The sequence below is a fragment of the Durio zibethinus genome, chromosome 21, assembly GCF_047325235.1.
Source record: "Durio zibethinus cultivar Kanyao isolate XHJ-2024 chromosome 21, ASM4732523v1, whole genome shotgun sequence".
In the NCBI taxonomy this organism is placed as follows: Eukaryota; Viridiplantae; Streptophyta; class Magnoliopsida; order Malvales; family Malvaceae; genus Durio; species Durio zibethinus.
Window position 1 is genome coordinate 1,656,021 of NC_143182.1, and position 15,641 is coordinate 1,671,661.

A 15,641-nucleotide genomic window follows, 5' to 3' on the forward strand; every position below is an offset into this window, starting at 1 on the left:
TGGTACTTCTTTTCAGTCATTAATTATTTTTTCCTCTATTTTTTTTTCTTTTTTTTTTGTCTGGTTACAAAAGAGCTATCCTTCCTAATGTTTAAAATATATTTTTTTTAATTTAAATAAGTTACAAATAGAGTTAATGGTATTGTCGGTATGTGGAGTAAGTAACTTTATTACAAAAATAATCAAATTGATCCAATACAGGTCCATATATAATATAAATGTAAGGGGCATATTGCATGAAAGTTGGCATCTGGTGAGGTAGAGGGATTGGATTTTTCGAATGTATGTTGCATATGACCTCTAATTTACTCATAACTTTCAATAGAAAAATGGATATTATACAAACCGTCTTGTTGTTGATTTCATGTCCGTTACTCTTTGTCATTAATCAAAGATACCATATACAAAAAAATAAGATAAGAATATAAAATTTTAAATTAATTTATTTTTTATATAAAAATGGTTACAATCCATAGATTAAAAAAATTGTATAAATATTAAGATTTAGATCTTAAATTTATTGAATATTATTTTAAATATTATATAAATTAATTAACTTGCTCTAAATTTTAAATTAAATATTTTAATATCGATGGCACTCTCTCTCTAAACTTCTCTCCATCTCCATTATCGACTTTAAAATTTTAAAAATCCAGGGCCGGGCGGGGCCCTGCAAGCCCCTTCGATCCGGCTTTCGTTATCGCCTCCTCAATTTTCTTTTCCCCTCTCCCACTTAATTTTATTTCACTCAGATTAAAGTGAACTAGTGAAGGGTCAATCACTAGATCTAGTAGGGGTAACATGCTACAATGAAGCAACATGATTTTCGTGTAGCGTGTTTCCTCCAAAACACGAGAATCGTATGAATACGTATATTTACTATAATGATCTCGTTTTCGACGTTGGCGCTACAGGAGGATATACGTCTCTTGTTCCTTTTTTAATGAAACAATCTTAGTGTTCACAAAGTCTTTTCCACCCCCTTGTCTTAATTAATTCAATAATGTTAATTATTCTTTCATGATAAGTTATTATAAGTGGAGTGGAGTTGTTGTCAGAATCATTTAAAATTTCTTTATTGGTCAAAGAATCGTTTAAAATTCAAACAAGTGATATCACCCTTCTAGTATATTTATGTGACTAGAAACTTTATTGCAGAAAGATCATACACGAAATTTAATGACATATTGATAATACATAGAATTTGGCTTTTTTCTGGGTAATTTGAAAATGAAGGAATCCTCGATTCAAGTATATAAGTATATGGTTTGAATCATAGCTTACAAATCAGCATTCACCAGGAAAAAATGGATTTTCTAACCACCATCTTCTTCTTGATAGCATTCCCACTACTCTTTCTTTCTCTAATCCTTTTTATTCTCGGTATCAGAATCTTCACCGGCAAATCCATCAAAAATCCCAAGTATGCCCCAGTGAAGGGCACTGTTTTCAACCAGCTCTTACACTATAGCTATATCTACGACTACCAAACCCAGATTACCAAAAAACTGCCCACTTTTAGGTTACTTAGTTTCGGACGTAGTGAAATATACACCACCGATTCGCGAAATATAGAACACATATTGAAAACAAATTTTGACAAATATGCAAAGGGTAAATATCACCATGAAAATGTTTCAGATTATTGGGGACAAGGGATTTTTGCGGTGGATGGAGACAAGTGGCGGCAGCAGCGGAAGCTTGCGAGCTATGAGTTCTCAACAAGAAATCTTAGAGATTTTAGCTGCTCTGTGTTCAAAACAAATGCTGCAAAATTGGTTAGAGCAGTTTCAAAGCTTGCAGTGTCTGGTCAAGTTATCGAATTTCAAGTGAGCAATCCGATATTATTTTTTTTCCTTTTAATTAACAAGTAAATTACACCACACATGATTTAAGTTAACAAACGAAACGGCCAAATTTCTAGAGTTCCACGTCTTTATAAGTGAGTAAAATCATGAAGTGTTTTTATTTAAGATAAAATTTAAATTAAAATTTTTAGGTGAAGTATGGAATTTTAAAAAAAAAATTATTTAATAAAAATTTTAATAAAAAATTCAAACGATAGATTAATAGAGTTTAATATGAAAATCAATAAAATATAAAAAAATAAAAATTTTGTTTATAATTCAAATTTAATTAATATTTATTCAATTATAAAAATTTTATTAATATTTTTACTAAAAATATATATATAATTTATTATAATTTATTATAATTTTGTACAATTGATTTATGTAACAAAACTTTTTAATTTATCGATTTTTATTTTTTATTTTAATTTTCATTAAATTATTATTAATAAAAAAATTTATGAATTTTATCCAAAAAAAAATCTACATCTTTCCATTTCATGTGTATGAAGAAGTGCTCTGTTTATGTAGGATATGTTCATGAAATGCACTATGGAATCGATGTTTAAAATTGGGTTTGGAATAGATTTGAATTGCCTGGATTGGTCAAGTGAGGGGACTTTCTTTATCAAGGCTTTTGATGATGCCAATGAGTCGTTGGCCTTGCGTTTTGTTGATCCCATTTGGAAGCTTAAAAGGTATCTTAACATTGGTTCTGAAGCTTCCCTCAAGAAGAACATCAAAGCCGTTGATAATTTTATTCACAATATCATAAACACCAAGAGGAAACAGTTAGCGATGAACCCAGACAGGGTAAGTCGGATTTTGCTCTAAAATTCGTGGTTAATATTGTAATAATGTACACGAGTTCTTGTTTTGCGTTGCTAAAAGTTGATTTTTTTTTTTTTGGCTTTTAGAATATAAAAGACGACATACTTTCAAGATTTTTAGCGGAGGGTGAAAAGAATCCAGAAACAATTACTGATCAATATTTAAGAGATATAATCTTGAGTTTCTTGTTCGCCGGCAAGGATACTAGTGCAAATACTTTGAGCTGGTTCTTCTACGTGCTCTGCAAGAATCCCTTGATACAAGAAAAGGTTGCACGAGAAATGATGGACATCACTTGTAGCAAAGGAAATGATGCTAATTGTGATGATTTCATTACAAACATAACTGAAGCAACTCTGGACAAAATGCATTATCTTCATGCAACATTAACAGAGACCTTAAGGCTGTACCCTGTTGCTCCTGCGGTAAAATTATTCAGAAACCTCATGGAATTTTCTTTTCATGCTATAGTTTTATTACTTTATTACGTACATAATTCGATTTACCATATATATTATGTATTTACTAACCCATTTTTCAAAGCATTTATGTAGAAATTAGTATTTGAATATGTCTTCATGGCTCAACTTTTTCTCATTTATTGCATTTAAGGACGGAAGGAACGCACAAGTGGATGACATTCTTCCCGATGGGTACAAAGTCAAGAAGGGAGATGATGTGATCTATCTGTCCTATGCCATGGGTAGAATGACTTACATTTGGGGAGAGGATGCTGAGATTTTTCGACCAGAAAGATGGCTCAAGGACGGAGTGTTTCAATCCGAATCGCCTTTCAAATTCATATCATTTCATGTTCGAACTCTTTATTCTTAATTTTGTTAATGAATACATATATTTACGCATATAGTAATTTGCTAATTCTAATAATTTTGCTTTTGGTTTTGGCATTATTTCCAGGCGGGTCCTCGAATTTGTTTAGGCAAAGAATTTGCTTACCGACAAATGAAGATATTGGCAATTGCACTAATTCGTTACTTCCGCTTCAAATTAGCTGATGATACGAAAGATGCAACTTATAGAGTAACATTCACTCTTCACATGAAAGGAGGCCTTCATCTTTATGCCGTTCCTAGAATAACTTAACCAACTTCACAAACATGAAAAATAAATTGTTCGTAGGAAAATGTTCAAACACTTGATGGTTGCAATAAGATTAGTTTCAAGTTTGTGTAGCATAAAAACTGGATTATTTAAATTCTAGTGGAGTTTGATTTGCTTCTTTAGTGATATGTTGAATTTGTAATACACTACGTCGATTTGTGAATTTAAAACTCAAGCCAAGTTGGACTTGTAATAGGCTTGGAATTACTGGTCGCACCATGGATCATGAGTCCTAATTGCTTATATCTTTCTTTAATTTTCCCGCTGCTGCAAAATTAACGTGGATTTTTTTTATTTTTTCCGTTTCTGCCAACGCTTGAGCCCTGGCCCGTAGCCCGATCGAGCATCAAGGCGGCCATGGTGGTGGCATGGCGTGCCACGGCTACAAGCATAGCTCACTTTGATCTTCTTTTTATCCTTACCAGGATATCCTCCCGTATTGTTTTGGCAGTTAGTTGACACTTGACAGTGATTGGGACTGGGACCCCAATCTCGCAACTTGTTATGGCAACGATACCTTGTTTCGATGAATCTATGCGAACCATATAAAAATTGTGACAATTAATGTGATTTACAAGACACCGGAATAATTAATAACTCTTGATGGGGAAATTGATCGTATTTTTTTAGGTCTATATATTTTTTCAAATTTAATTATTTTATTTTTATATAACTTTTTATTTTTAAAATTATTATTCTTCTTTTATGATTTTTTTATCTCATCAAATTTCATTAGATTAGTTTTTTTTAAAAATAAATTTAAATGTTAATATTTTTAAATGATATACTTTTAAATACTTTTGTTTTAAATTTTTTCAAAATTTTAAAAATTTTCATCCAAAATATTTTAAAATCTCCTCTTACCGTTCAAACAAGGACATATAAAACCTATAAATTAAAATATGTAATCCTTTTTACCTTTTAAAAACAAACAACGGCTTAAAACAATAATGCCGAGAAAATGAAATGTGCATGGGAGAAGCCAAATAGGAAAATTTTTTGCAAAATGCTAACTTATGCTTAACTTTTGAACTAACATAGTTGTTATCGTCAAAATACATGTGAATAAATATATATATACACACTAATGCTATCTTTCATGCTTCAATTTTAATTTTTTTGGCTAAACTTCATTTTTTAATTAATTAATTAATCATTAACATTATCTACAATTTTTTTTAATGTACATTAGAGCATTAATATGGTTATCTTGAGTATATCTTTTGCTTTTGCCGCATAATATATATATATATATATATAATTTTTATTAAGCAATTGATAGAATCTGTAGAAAATAAAAGAGAAGGAAGAGCAGAAAAGGCGAAGAAAAAGAGAGCAGAAAAGAGGGAAAGATTGATCAGAGAATTTTTCTTGTTTGTTTTCATTCCATGGGCGTGCTAAATAGCATGCTGCCAGCTAGTGCAAGTAACGGTTTTCTCGGCAACCATCTTGCTATTGGTTTTAGTTATCTAAGGTCATTCCTATTTGTAACTTCTCAAGCATTTTGACTTTCATCCCATTACAAAAATCTTTGATCCAAGCAGGTTCCTTCTGCTATGTTTGGAGCCTTGGACTCTGGACTGTTTAGCCCTGTGCCACTGACTCAGGTTCATATCAGCAATTGTCTTCCACCCACTAAAGGCGAGAAACCATCCACACATTCCCTTCCAATTCAACAAACAGACAATATGGTAAAGGATAGTGATTTCTATTGTTTTATACCAATTTTTGTACTCCGACGGGTTCATAATGGTGTTTTTCCCCCAGGTCTTTTCTAGTGTTGAAGGTAATGCTAATCCATTTTAAAATAAATAATGTGTGGTTTATGGAGTTTTTGATGTTCAATATTTGGTATGAAAATTGTTTAAAATTTTGAAGCAAGAAAATATGGTGATAGCAACTTTATATGAAAACTCATATTGATTCAATGGGAACCGTAAATGTATAAATACTTCGTTTTCCAACAAAATGAGAAAGATCTTGATGATCAAACAGATTGGATTCTTGTGTAGATAGAAAATAAATGGAACATTGCAAATTCAACATTACATATCTATAGCTTATAACCTCTCAGGGTATCCATCAGAAAAAAAAATGCATATTTTACCCACCATATCCTTCTAGATATTGTTACATTGAAAGCTTAAGATCGTCATTCTCGAAATAAAAATTTTTTGTTCGAATTCAATCAATAATCATTTGTTAGGATTAAATTAAATATATTATTTTAAATTATTTATTTTAAATTATTGGATATAATATATTTTATCTGATTTAAGAGATTAAACAACTTATTTATTTTTAAATTTTTTGTCAAAAAAAAAAAACTCTTAAGTTTTATATTGAAATACACATTTAATTATTATTTTTACTTTAATGAATATATATTTATTCATATATCTAAGATCCTATAAAAATAATAAAAATATCTAAGACCCTATCATTAACAGAATCATTTAACGCCCATTGGACAAACAAACAATTGAAATTGAAGTGAAAAAAATGGTTTTGCATGGATAGACAACTAACATTGTAAAGAAATAAAATTACATGGAATATAAGTAACAAATAATTTTTAGGGAATTAACATGGGCAGCCAGGAAACTCTTGTTAGAAGGTTAAAATATATATAAAAATTTATATATTGATGATGTATTAAATATAAATTTTATTATTAATTAATATTAAAAATTTAATAAGTTTTTTTACTAAAAATTTTCAGCTCATTCAAAACCACAAAAGGAAATATCTTTCATTTTAGAGCAAACTGAAAAATCCTTTCAAAAATTAAAGTCAAACTCACGGGAAAGAAAACCGCCCTTTGATAACTTTGTATCCATTGTATCTATATCTATCTATCTATCTATCTATCTATCTATCTATCTATCTATCTATATATATATATATCTATATATATATGTGACTATATTTATTATTATAATATTAACACAATAAGGCTCCGCTAATCTCTTCACCTACTAACATTCATTGACCAGTTTCTCTGATCAATACACCAAAAGGACCTCCATTTCCATGGATTTCTCCAACCCAGTTACCTTGGCAGCTTTGGTTCTGATCCTGTCCCTTTTCTCTGTCAAGTTCTTCACAGCAAAACTGAGAGACAAGCGGAGAAAGAACAAGTACCATCCTGTTGGGGGTACGGTTTTTACCCAACTCCTCAACTTCAATAGATTGCATCATTATATGACTGATCTTGCAGGGAAGTATAGAACCTACAGGCTGCTTACCCCTTTCAGGAATGAGATTTATACCTCGGAACCAGCCAACGTTGAATATATACTCAAAACAAACTTCGAGAATTATGGCAAGGTATGTTACCAATGCTCATTTCTTACTTCAAAGTCACAAATTATTCGTTGCCCTCGAAAATTTTGAGTTCTTCCGGTGCTTGATTAGAAGAATTAGCTTACTTACTAATTAGACAGAGACACCCAGATTAAGTCAATTACGGTTCATTCAAATGCTGATGTGCAGCAGAGTAATTAGCACTATAATGAAAGGGCTTTTTAATAATCATATGGTTACCAAAAAGGATGAATTGTGGTTGTTATAGTTCTTCAATTCGCCTAATTTTCTGTGCAGGGTCAGTATAATTACAGCTTGCTAAGGGATTTATTAGGTGATGGAATTTTTACTGTCGATGGTGATAAGTGGCGTCAGCAGAGGAAGATATCAAGCTATGAATTCTCAACAAAGGTCTTGAGGGATTTTAGCAGTGTCGTTTTTCGGAAAAATGTGGCTAAACTTGCAAATATAGTGTCCGAGGCAGCAAATTCAAATGAGATAATGGATATTCAAGTAAGTTCACCTAATGGGAAAGATCGATGATATGATATATAAAATGAATCTGTTATAACACAATATTCTGCAGGATTTGTTTATGAAATCGACTTTAGATTCAATATTCAAAGTTGCATTTGGAGTTGAACTGGACAGCATGTGTGGATCAAATGTAGAAGGCAAGGAGTTTACAACTGCTTTTGATGATTCAAGTGCTGCAATCCTTTTTCGATATGTTGATATCTTCTGGAAGATCAAGAAATTTCTGAACATTGGATCAGAAGCCACGCTAAAAAAAAGTGTAAAAGTGGTTAATAATTTTGTGTATAAGCTGATCCATAACAAGATTGAGCAAATGCACAACTCAAAAGATGATTCTTCAGTAAGTGAACTAGAGCCACTTAAGCGTTTATAAGACCAGTTGAAGTAGAATTTTGAAATAATTGTATTCCATGGATCATGCAGATAAAAAAGGAAGACATTTTATCAAGATTTCTCCAAGTGAGTGACACTGATCCAACATACTTGCGAGATATAATTCTTAACTTCATAATTGCCGGCAAAGACACGACCGCAGCTGCTCTGTCATGGTTTATATACATGCTTTGCGAGCATCCTGATGTTCAAGAAAAGATTGCAAAAGAAGTGAAGGAAGCAACTAACATGAAGGAGGTTGAAGATTTTGCTGAATTTGCTGTTAGCATGAGCGAAGAAGCTTTAGAAAAAATGCACTATCTCCACGCAGCTATAACAGAAACTTTAAGGCTCTACCCTGCAGTTCCAGTGGTAAGGAAAGTTGCCTTGAATCCTGAATTCTCCCACGGAACTTCTTAATGCATGTCTGGAAAACCATTCTGTAAACTCATAATACATAAGAGGACTAGAAATTAACTTCCTTGCTATGTTCTGGGGTTTGCTTTGGTTTTCACTATCTCTTCACTTCAATTGCAGGATGCAAAGATATGCTTGTCTGATGATACTCTACCAGATGGGTTCAGTGTGAGGAAAGGGGATATGGTTTGTTATCAACCTTATGCAATGGGCAGAATGAAGTTCATTTGGGGTGATGATGCAGAGGAGTTCAGACCAGAGAGATGGCTTGATGAGGATGGCATGTTCCGACAAGAAAGCCCTTTCAAGTTCACAGCATTCCAGGTATGCAAAATATGTGTCAGCACTTTAGGAATTGTTCTATGCTGCAAGCACTATTGTTTTGATTGACATTTGGTGTTAAGTAGCACCTCATAGACAAAAGGGAGAAAGAAAGCAGTTTAACAGCATTTGATATCTGGGTCTTGGCCCTCAAAATTCAAAGTTCTGATATTGCTTCACAAATGTGATTTTGCCGGCTGAAGAAGTGAAAATACTGAACTTTGTTTTCTATTGGTTAACAGGCAGGTCCTCGAATTTGTCTGGGTAAGGAATTTGCTTATAGGCAGATGAAGATCTTCTCAGCTGTTCTTATACGCTGCTTTGTGTTCAAATTGAGTGATGAGGATAGAACTGTCACCTACAGGACGATGATCAATCTTCATGTAGATGGGGGCCTTCATGTTCGTGCATTTCACAGAAGTCAGAGTTAACTGTCTTTGTTGCTTATTTGACCAAGGGTTTCATCTTTTGGCTCTGTTCTTTAATCCAGACACTTGCTCGCTTTAAATATATGTGTATACACACACACACACACACACACAAGCATAAATACTACGATGGTTCCTTACCAAGGAAACTTGAACCGTACTTTTGTCTGAAAAATTTGAGTTCTGGAAACTGCTAAATGAGTGAAACCTAAGTTGTTGAGACAGCGCTTGAAAAGTTCATCAAAATAGACCATACCAGAATGACTTGAGTTCAAACTGTTTGCTCGCATTTCTAGCAGATTATTCCAATGAATTGAAAATCGTGATGAATGCAAAGCTTTAGGAAATAGCAAATCAGTTCTTCTCCCCTGCCTTCTAGCTGGTTCTTCAGCTCCTCTTAACTCTAGAAGTGAGAAAGATTAAATTTCCTTGAATGCAAAACCTAATCATCTTAATAACACTTATCAGTAGGAAATGAATCCTCTGATGTTCTCAATTCACTTTAAGAAAAAGGTAAATAGCCATATGCATGCTATGAGTTGATTATGGGATGTCTATTGTTACAATTCAACAAAAATTAAGGACATAAATTTTCTTTAACAATATTGGTTCGCACTCAACAGCAGGATGATCACTCATTCAAGTGGACACCGTATAGCTCAGGCAAGCAGAAACAAATTAACAATGCCAATTGAAGCGTACACTTGAAGTAGAAATAGTCTTCGATGACTATAATGTAGTCGCAGGAGGTAGTTGAGCTGCACCTGGTCTTGAGGTCTATCCTTTGCGATTCCTGTAGGCCTTAATAGCCTGTAACCTTAGCCTCTGCTTGGAAGCATCTAGTAAGGTCTTGGATCCCTGTAAAAGAACAAACCCCAGTTTGAGAGGAAAAGTACTAGCATAATCTTTAATGTAAATATCAAATGATAAAAGATTACCTTGGGTACTGTAACCAACTTCAATGGAGCTTCAACCACATCTCCAAATTTTATGTTCTCTCTTCCAGGAAAGTCAAAGTTCTCTTCTGTTCTAGCATTCTTATGCTTTTCCTTCTTTGCTTCAAAATACCTAAACACGGATTAAAACCCGGTCAATTACATACAAAATGTAAGAGCAATGTAAGAAGGAAAAATCATAATTATTCACAATTCAGCAGATAATTTATCATTTACAGTGTGGGATAATACACTCAGAGCAACAAAGTATTGTCTACCATGGTGCCAAACAACAAGGGCATAGAATGGTCATATAAAATACTGGCCTTTTTTTTATTTTTTATTTTTACTTTTACATTTATAAACCACTCAGAATAAATCTAGATTCCAGCCACAGCCCACAGGCACATAGCTTCACCTTCCTTTTAGGGCAACATTTCATGTTATGCAATCAAATAAATTTTATCAATATCCACAACAAAATGTACTAGACTAGATGTAATATCATCATAATTTTTTTGTTCAATACCATGCTAAATGCAGACAGATGCTACTCCTGAAACCAATAAATTGCCAATTAAGAAAGATTACTTTTTCTTGCGCTTCCGTCGTTTAGAAGTGCCGCCTAACTTATCCACCGTTGTTTCAAACCGGAGGTCGGTTACTTGCTTCCTTTTTCTTTTCTTGTTTTTCTTTCCATCTTCATTGTTCTGCATAGTTTCTTCCTCGCTATCTGAGTGTTGACGCTTATCTTCACTTCCGTCTTTGATCTCATTAGCTTTTAACTTAATTCCATCTTTGATCTCATTGGCCCTTTGAACATTCTTATAAGTGCTCCACCAGTAGAACTTGCTGTTGCCTTTCCAAGTTGAAATAGAAATGGTGATCCCTGACCATCGGGAGTGTTTGGCTAACACTTGTGCTGCGCAATATGAGCTGCTGGCGCATTTGTGTCAACTGAAGACGCATGAATAGCAGCTGCAGGCAAATTGCAGCGTTCAGATCCTGGGACAGCATATGGCTTGACTTCTCTTGGGTTCCGAAAGATTGTCTGACATTAAATGTTAATAAGATTCAGTTTTAACTTATTCATTTTCACAGAAAAGATTTTCATTATGGAAAGAAACTTATTAGATCACATGAGAAGTGATTGCAGATAAAGTTATATAACACTGCATCAATGTTAAAAACAGAAAGGCCAAAAAATTGGTACCTGCAAATGAAGAACCTCTGAAAGTGGCATCCTGTTCATGTGAGGGACAGTAAGAAGTTGGGATGGAGTTTGTCCAAAATAAGCAATCTGGTCTTGCGTGGCATGCTGTTGTACCTTTTATTTGTATACAAATGAAGGACATTAAAGAAGTCTTTCCAAATAGAACAGAGATTAGAAAAAAAAAAAAATAGCAAATCAAGCTTACTGGATCAGAGATCTTATCAATCTCAACTGTCCCTTCATATGAAATGTAAAAGAACATGTTATTTGCCAATATAGCTTCTTTGCCTCGTTGCGTATACCTAAACATTCCAATTCACTCATGCAAATCCTGGTAAACTCTAGGTGGCTTTAAACAAGAATCTCCATGAGCAATTATATTATTAAAAAGAATATCATAGTGAAGATTGCAAAGGAAAAGGAAACCGCAATTTTTTTTAGGAAAGGGGAGAAAGTAAAAGACACCCAAATATGAGGTCAATCCATTCATGAAATGTGCAGATACATGCCCACTCTCAAGAGCCATCCGATGTTTATGAATAAAATCAACTGGGTCTTGAGCCCATGGTTGGAGTTTGACAGAATCTGCATGTTGAAAAAAAAAAAGAACTCAATGCAACTGGAATTTATTTCTCATAAGACAAAGAAAAGAGGATACTCAGGTACATACCAAGCTTTCCTCCTAATTGTGTTGTTCCAAAGTCAATTGAATTTTCATTGGTTAACATCACAGGAAGGTAAAACAGCTCAGGAACCTAACATAAACAAAATAAAATAAATGCAAATGAAAGAAAAATTTTCTAATAATCTATTGAAGTACAAATGCTGCCAAAATTTATAAACAAGATGAGACAAACAACAATGACAGGGTACAAGATAAAAGTGTGCTTCATTCTTTCCATATAGAAGTTTGAAGTTCTCATGCTAAAGATAAAACAAAAAACAATATCAATTCCTTCACATCACTCATGTCCTCAAGAACTCCATTCCAAGTAGCGAAAACATCTAAAACATCCGGTCTGCGTGATCAAATTTTCCACCTTGCAGCTGAATTGAAAGAGTTGTAAATGGCTCAACTCTAACAAGATAATACAATACCTGCAAGAAAACACCAGATACAGCAAAGAAAAAGAATCTGAATTTATAGTTCAAACTATGCTTGCAAAATTCACCTGATTGACTAATTGCCACAAAAATAGAAATTTGGATTGAAAACAATCAAATAATTGAACACAAGAAAACTAAGTAAATGATTCCAAGGACAGATGTAAATAATGCTGAAAACTAAGTAAACAGTAGTACTACTTTTGATATGAAGTATGCAACCTAGTGAAATGGCAGATACAGAATGCAACAATAAATTTCATGGAACCAGACCAACATTAAAGGACATAAATTAAAGCTTTTAGGCGCACAGCAAGATGGCAGATACTGAATGCAACAATAAATTTCATGGAACCAGACCAACATTAAAGGACATAAACTACAGCTTTTAGGCGCACAGCAAGAACATGTTGGCCCTATAAAGGGGATTACTCAATGTTGCAGAACACAGTCTGTAAGGCTGACAGAAGAATAATAAATAGAAGATAGTAAAGTAAGTCATTTAATTTTTAAAGACAATTTACTGAACAGGTAACAAAGACATGCACAAGTATACAAATATCCCAAGTACAAATGAGGAAACAAACTAAAGAAGTCAACCCTGTTCATGAATTGCAAGTATACAACAGTGCCCCTATTTCAAGCAATTTAGGTAACCACTATAAAAGTACAAACACAAATATTAAACAGAATAGAAAACCTACAGTTCCAGCACTTGAATAATGTGAGCCATAATGGAACTTCGGGATGACTGGATCATCGAAGCTAGCATATCTCTCTTGGAATTTCTTCAACCGATCTGGATTTAATGCCCCTACAGGCTACAAATACACGTGAAGTTATAATGGCAGAAAAGGAAAGTGCAGATATAAAATGCAGCAAGATTAAAGTCAAACCACCTTTGAAAGATCTCCGTAACTGAGTTCTTTTCAGGAGCTGATCAGGTCGCTGCAGCAGAAAACAATATAATGTAAGTTCAGGAATGTGAATAGGAAATGAATCCTTGTAAACAGCAGCTAACATACTCTCCCTTAGGTACCTTATAATGAACCCAATTTTATAAACGTAAAATATCCATAAATTTTCCACTCTTCTCCTTTTAAATAAAAAAGATATTGTCGATGCGTGTAAATTCATGCACGCTAGGCCTCTCTAATTTAAAAATTTCCAAGCAAAGTGCAAACCTGAGTTGCAAGCTAAATGTTGTTCAAATGAGGAGGTCGTGCTTGAACAATAGCTCGGCAGGCATTTCTTCGGCCCTCAGAACTCTGGATCAATTATTATTTTTTAATGAAAGAGAAAAAAAGAAACAAAAAAGAAAGCCAACGATTCAATAGAAACAAAAAAGAAAGCGAACGATTCAATTAAGAGGTACATACAGTGGGTCAACAACCATCAAAAGCATATCTCTTTTAATCACAAAGAAATAAATTTAGGCGTATCTAATAGGAACATACCCCGAAATCAAAGAAGAAGTTCGAACGGTCAACCATAAGCAGCTCCAGGGCACTTCTTCTTAGGAGATATCTATGGTCAAGAAAAACCAGCAAATGAGGTGCAACAGCAGATGCTAAAGCAAAAGCAATATTGGGTTATGAAAAGTTAAAACTCTTCAAATGCAGCAACAAGAAATATCATGTTATGGATTACTATGCAGAACAAATATCTCTCTACACTCCTGGTAATATTAATATAAGCAGTAAGCACACAGAGACAAGACCTGAAATTCACTCTATATTTTACTGGATTTTACAGTCAAAGAACATCCTGATCTGTAGGCCATACCCAACTATCGCAGTATAGTGTGGAGACATTCACATTAAAATGTTTAGAATATGGAGGAATTTCTAGACAACTGCAGGTTGTTAATAGGCACTATGAGATGCAGAAATAAAGGCCCCTAAAATGCTAGCGGACATCTTTTTCTCATTCCATGTCCTAGGCAAGCGTCTTGTTTCAAATATGTGCCTACCTGCATGTTAATATGAAATCAAGGATGGTTGGCAGTATCTAGACATATTTTGTCTGACAATGATGATCAATCCAACTACTTGGAATGTTAAATAACAAAGTTGTAGCTGAAAGCCAATAAGGATGCTCAAATTTTTTAAAAGCCGGTATGAACAAAAATGAGATTTTTCAACCAGAAAGATGGCTCAAGGACGGAGTTTTTCAATCCGAATCGCCTTTCAAATTCATATAATTTCATGTTCGAATTATTTATTCTTAATTTTCTTAATGAATACATATAGTTATGCATATAGTAATTTGCTAACTTTAATAATTTTGCTTTTGGTTTTGGCATTATTTCCAGGCGGGTCTTCGAATGTGTTTAGGCAAGGAATTTGCTTATCGACAAATGAAGATATTCGCAATTGCACTAATTCACTACTTCCGCTTCAAATTAGCTGATGATACGAAAGATGCAACTTATAAAAGTAACATTCACCATTCACATGAAAAGAGGCTTTTATTTTTATGCCGTTCTTAGAATAACTTAACCCACTTCACAAACATGAAAAATAAATTGTTCGTAAGAAAATGTTCAACACTTGGTGGTTGAAATAAGATTAGTTCCAAGTTTGTGTAGCATAAAAGCTGGATTATTTAAATTCTAGTGGAGTTTGATTTGCTTCTTTAGTGACATGTTGAATTTGTAATACACTACATCGATTTGTGAATTTAAAACTCGAACCAAGTTGGACTCGTAATGGGCTTGGAATTAAGGGTTGGACCATGGATCATGAGTCCTAATTGCTTAGATCTTTCTTTAATTTTCCCGCTGACGTGGATTTTTTTTTTCCGTTTCTGCTAACACCTGAGCCCTGGCCCGTGGCCCCATCAATCAACAAGGCAGCCATTGTGGTGGTATGGCGTGCCACGGCTACAAGCATAGCTAACTTTGATCTCTTTTTTATCCTTTACGCCGCGTAGGAATCAGGATATCCTCCCGTAGGAGGATTGTTTTGGCAGTTAGTTGACACTTGACAGCGATTGGGACTGGGACCCCAATCTCGCAACTTGTTATGGCAACGATAACTTGTTTCGTTGAATCTATGTGAACCATATAAAAATTGTGACAATTAATGTGATTGACAAGACACCGGAATAATTAATAACATTTGATGGGATCATAGTTTTTCAGGTCTATATTTTTTTACAAATTTAATTATTTCATTTATATATAATTTTTCATTTTTAAAAT

At 33.6% G+C, this 15,641-nt stretch overlaps 4 protein-coding genes across 5 annotated transcripts; 2 read left to right on the top strand and 2 right to left on the bottom strand.

Moving 5' to 3' along the window:
- Positions 1-1,080: 1,080 nt before the first annotated feature.
- LOC111305916 (cytochrome P450 704C1-like) lies at positions 1,081-3,947 on the top strand. The gene is made up of 6 exons (XM_089750584.1): positions 1,081-1,423; positions 1,472-1,829; positions 2,382-2,663; positions 2,768-3,106; positions 3,294-3,494; positions 3,600-3,947. The coding sequence occupies exons 1-6, from the start codon at positions 1,308-1,310 to the stop codon at positions 3,783-3,785; spliced, it is 1,482 nt and encodes a 493-aa protein (XP_089606710.1). The 5' UTR covers positions 1,081-1,307; the 3' UTR covers positions 3,786-3,947.
- Positions 3,948-6,733: 2,786 nt separating this feature from the next.
- Positions 6,734-9,407, top strand: LOC111304641 (cytochrome P450 704C1-like). The gene is made up of 6 exons (XM_022901390.2): positions 6,734-7,133; positions 7,407-7,622; positions 7,696-7,986; positions 8,070-8,390; positions 8,556-8,759; positions 8,999-9,407. The coding sequence occupies exons 1-6, from the start codon at positions 6,837-6,839 to the stop codon at positions 9,185-9,187; spliced, it is 1,518 nt and encodes a 505-aa protein (XP_022757125.2). The 5' UTR covers positions 6,734-6,836; the 3' UTR covers positions 9,188-9,407.
- Positions 9,408-9,570: 163 nt separating this feature from the next.
- On the bottom strand, positions 9,571-11,362 carry LOC111304643 (uncharacterized). Its single transcript, XM_089751074.1, has 6 exons — positions 11,333-11,362; positions 11,259-11,291; positions 11,037-11,170; positions 10,711-10,932; positions 10,123-10,252; positions 9,571-10,042 (listed from the first exon to the last, which is right to left on the bottom strand). The coding sequence occupies exons 1-6, from the start codon at positions 11,360-11,362 to the stop codon at positions 9,962-9,964; spliced, it is 630 nt and encodes a 209-aa protein (XP_089607200.1). The 3' UTR covers positions 9,571-9,961.
- On the bottom strand, positions 11,037-13,527 carry LOC111304644 (BEACH domain-containing protein C2-like). 2 transcript variants are annotated; one of them, XM_089750078.1, is made up of 8 exons: positions 13,476-13,527; positions 13,336-13,384; positions 13,141-13,257; positions 12,003-12,087; positions 11,798-11,917; positions 11,538-11,634; positions 11,333-11,446; positions 11,037-11,170 (listed from the first exon to the last, which is right to left on the bottom strand). In XM_089750078.1, exons 4-7 carry the CDS (start codon positions 12,058-12,060, stop codon positions 11,368-11,370), a joined length of 354 nt encoding a protein of 117 aa, XP_089606204.1. In that variant the 5' UTR covers positions 12,061-12,087; positions 13,141-13,257; positions 13,336-13,384; positions 13,476-13,527; the 3' UTR covers positions 11,037-11,170; positions 11,333-11,367. The 2 variants fall into 2 exon arrangements, with proteins under 2 accessions (XP_089606204.1, XP_089606203.1); XM_089750077.1 differs by having other exon boundaries at positions 12,003-12,430.
- Positions 13,528-15,641: the final 2,114 nt, after the last annotated feature.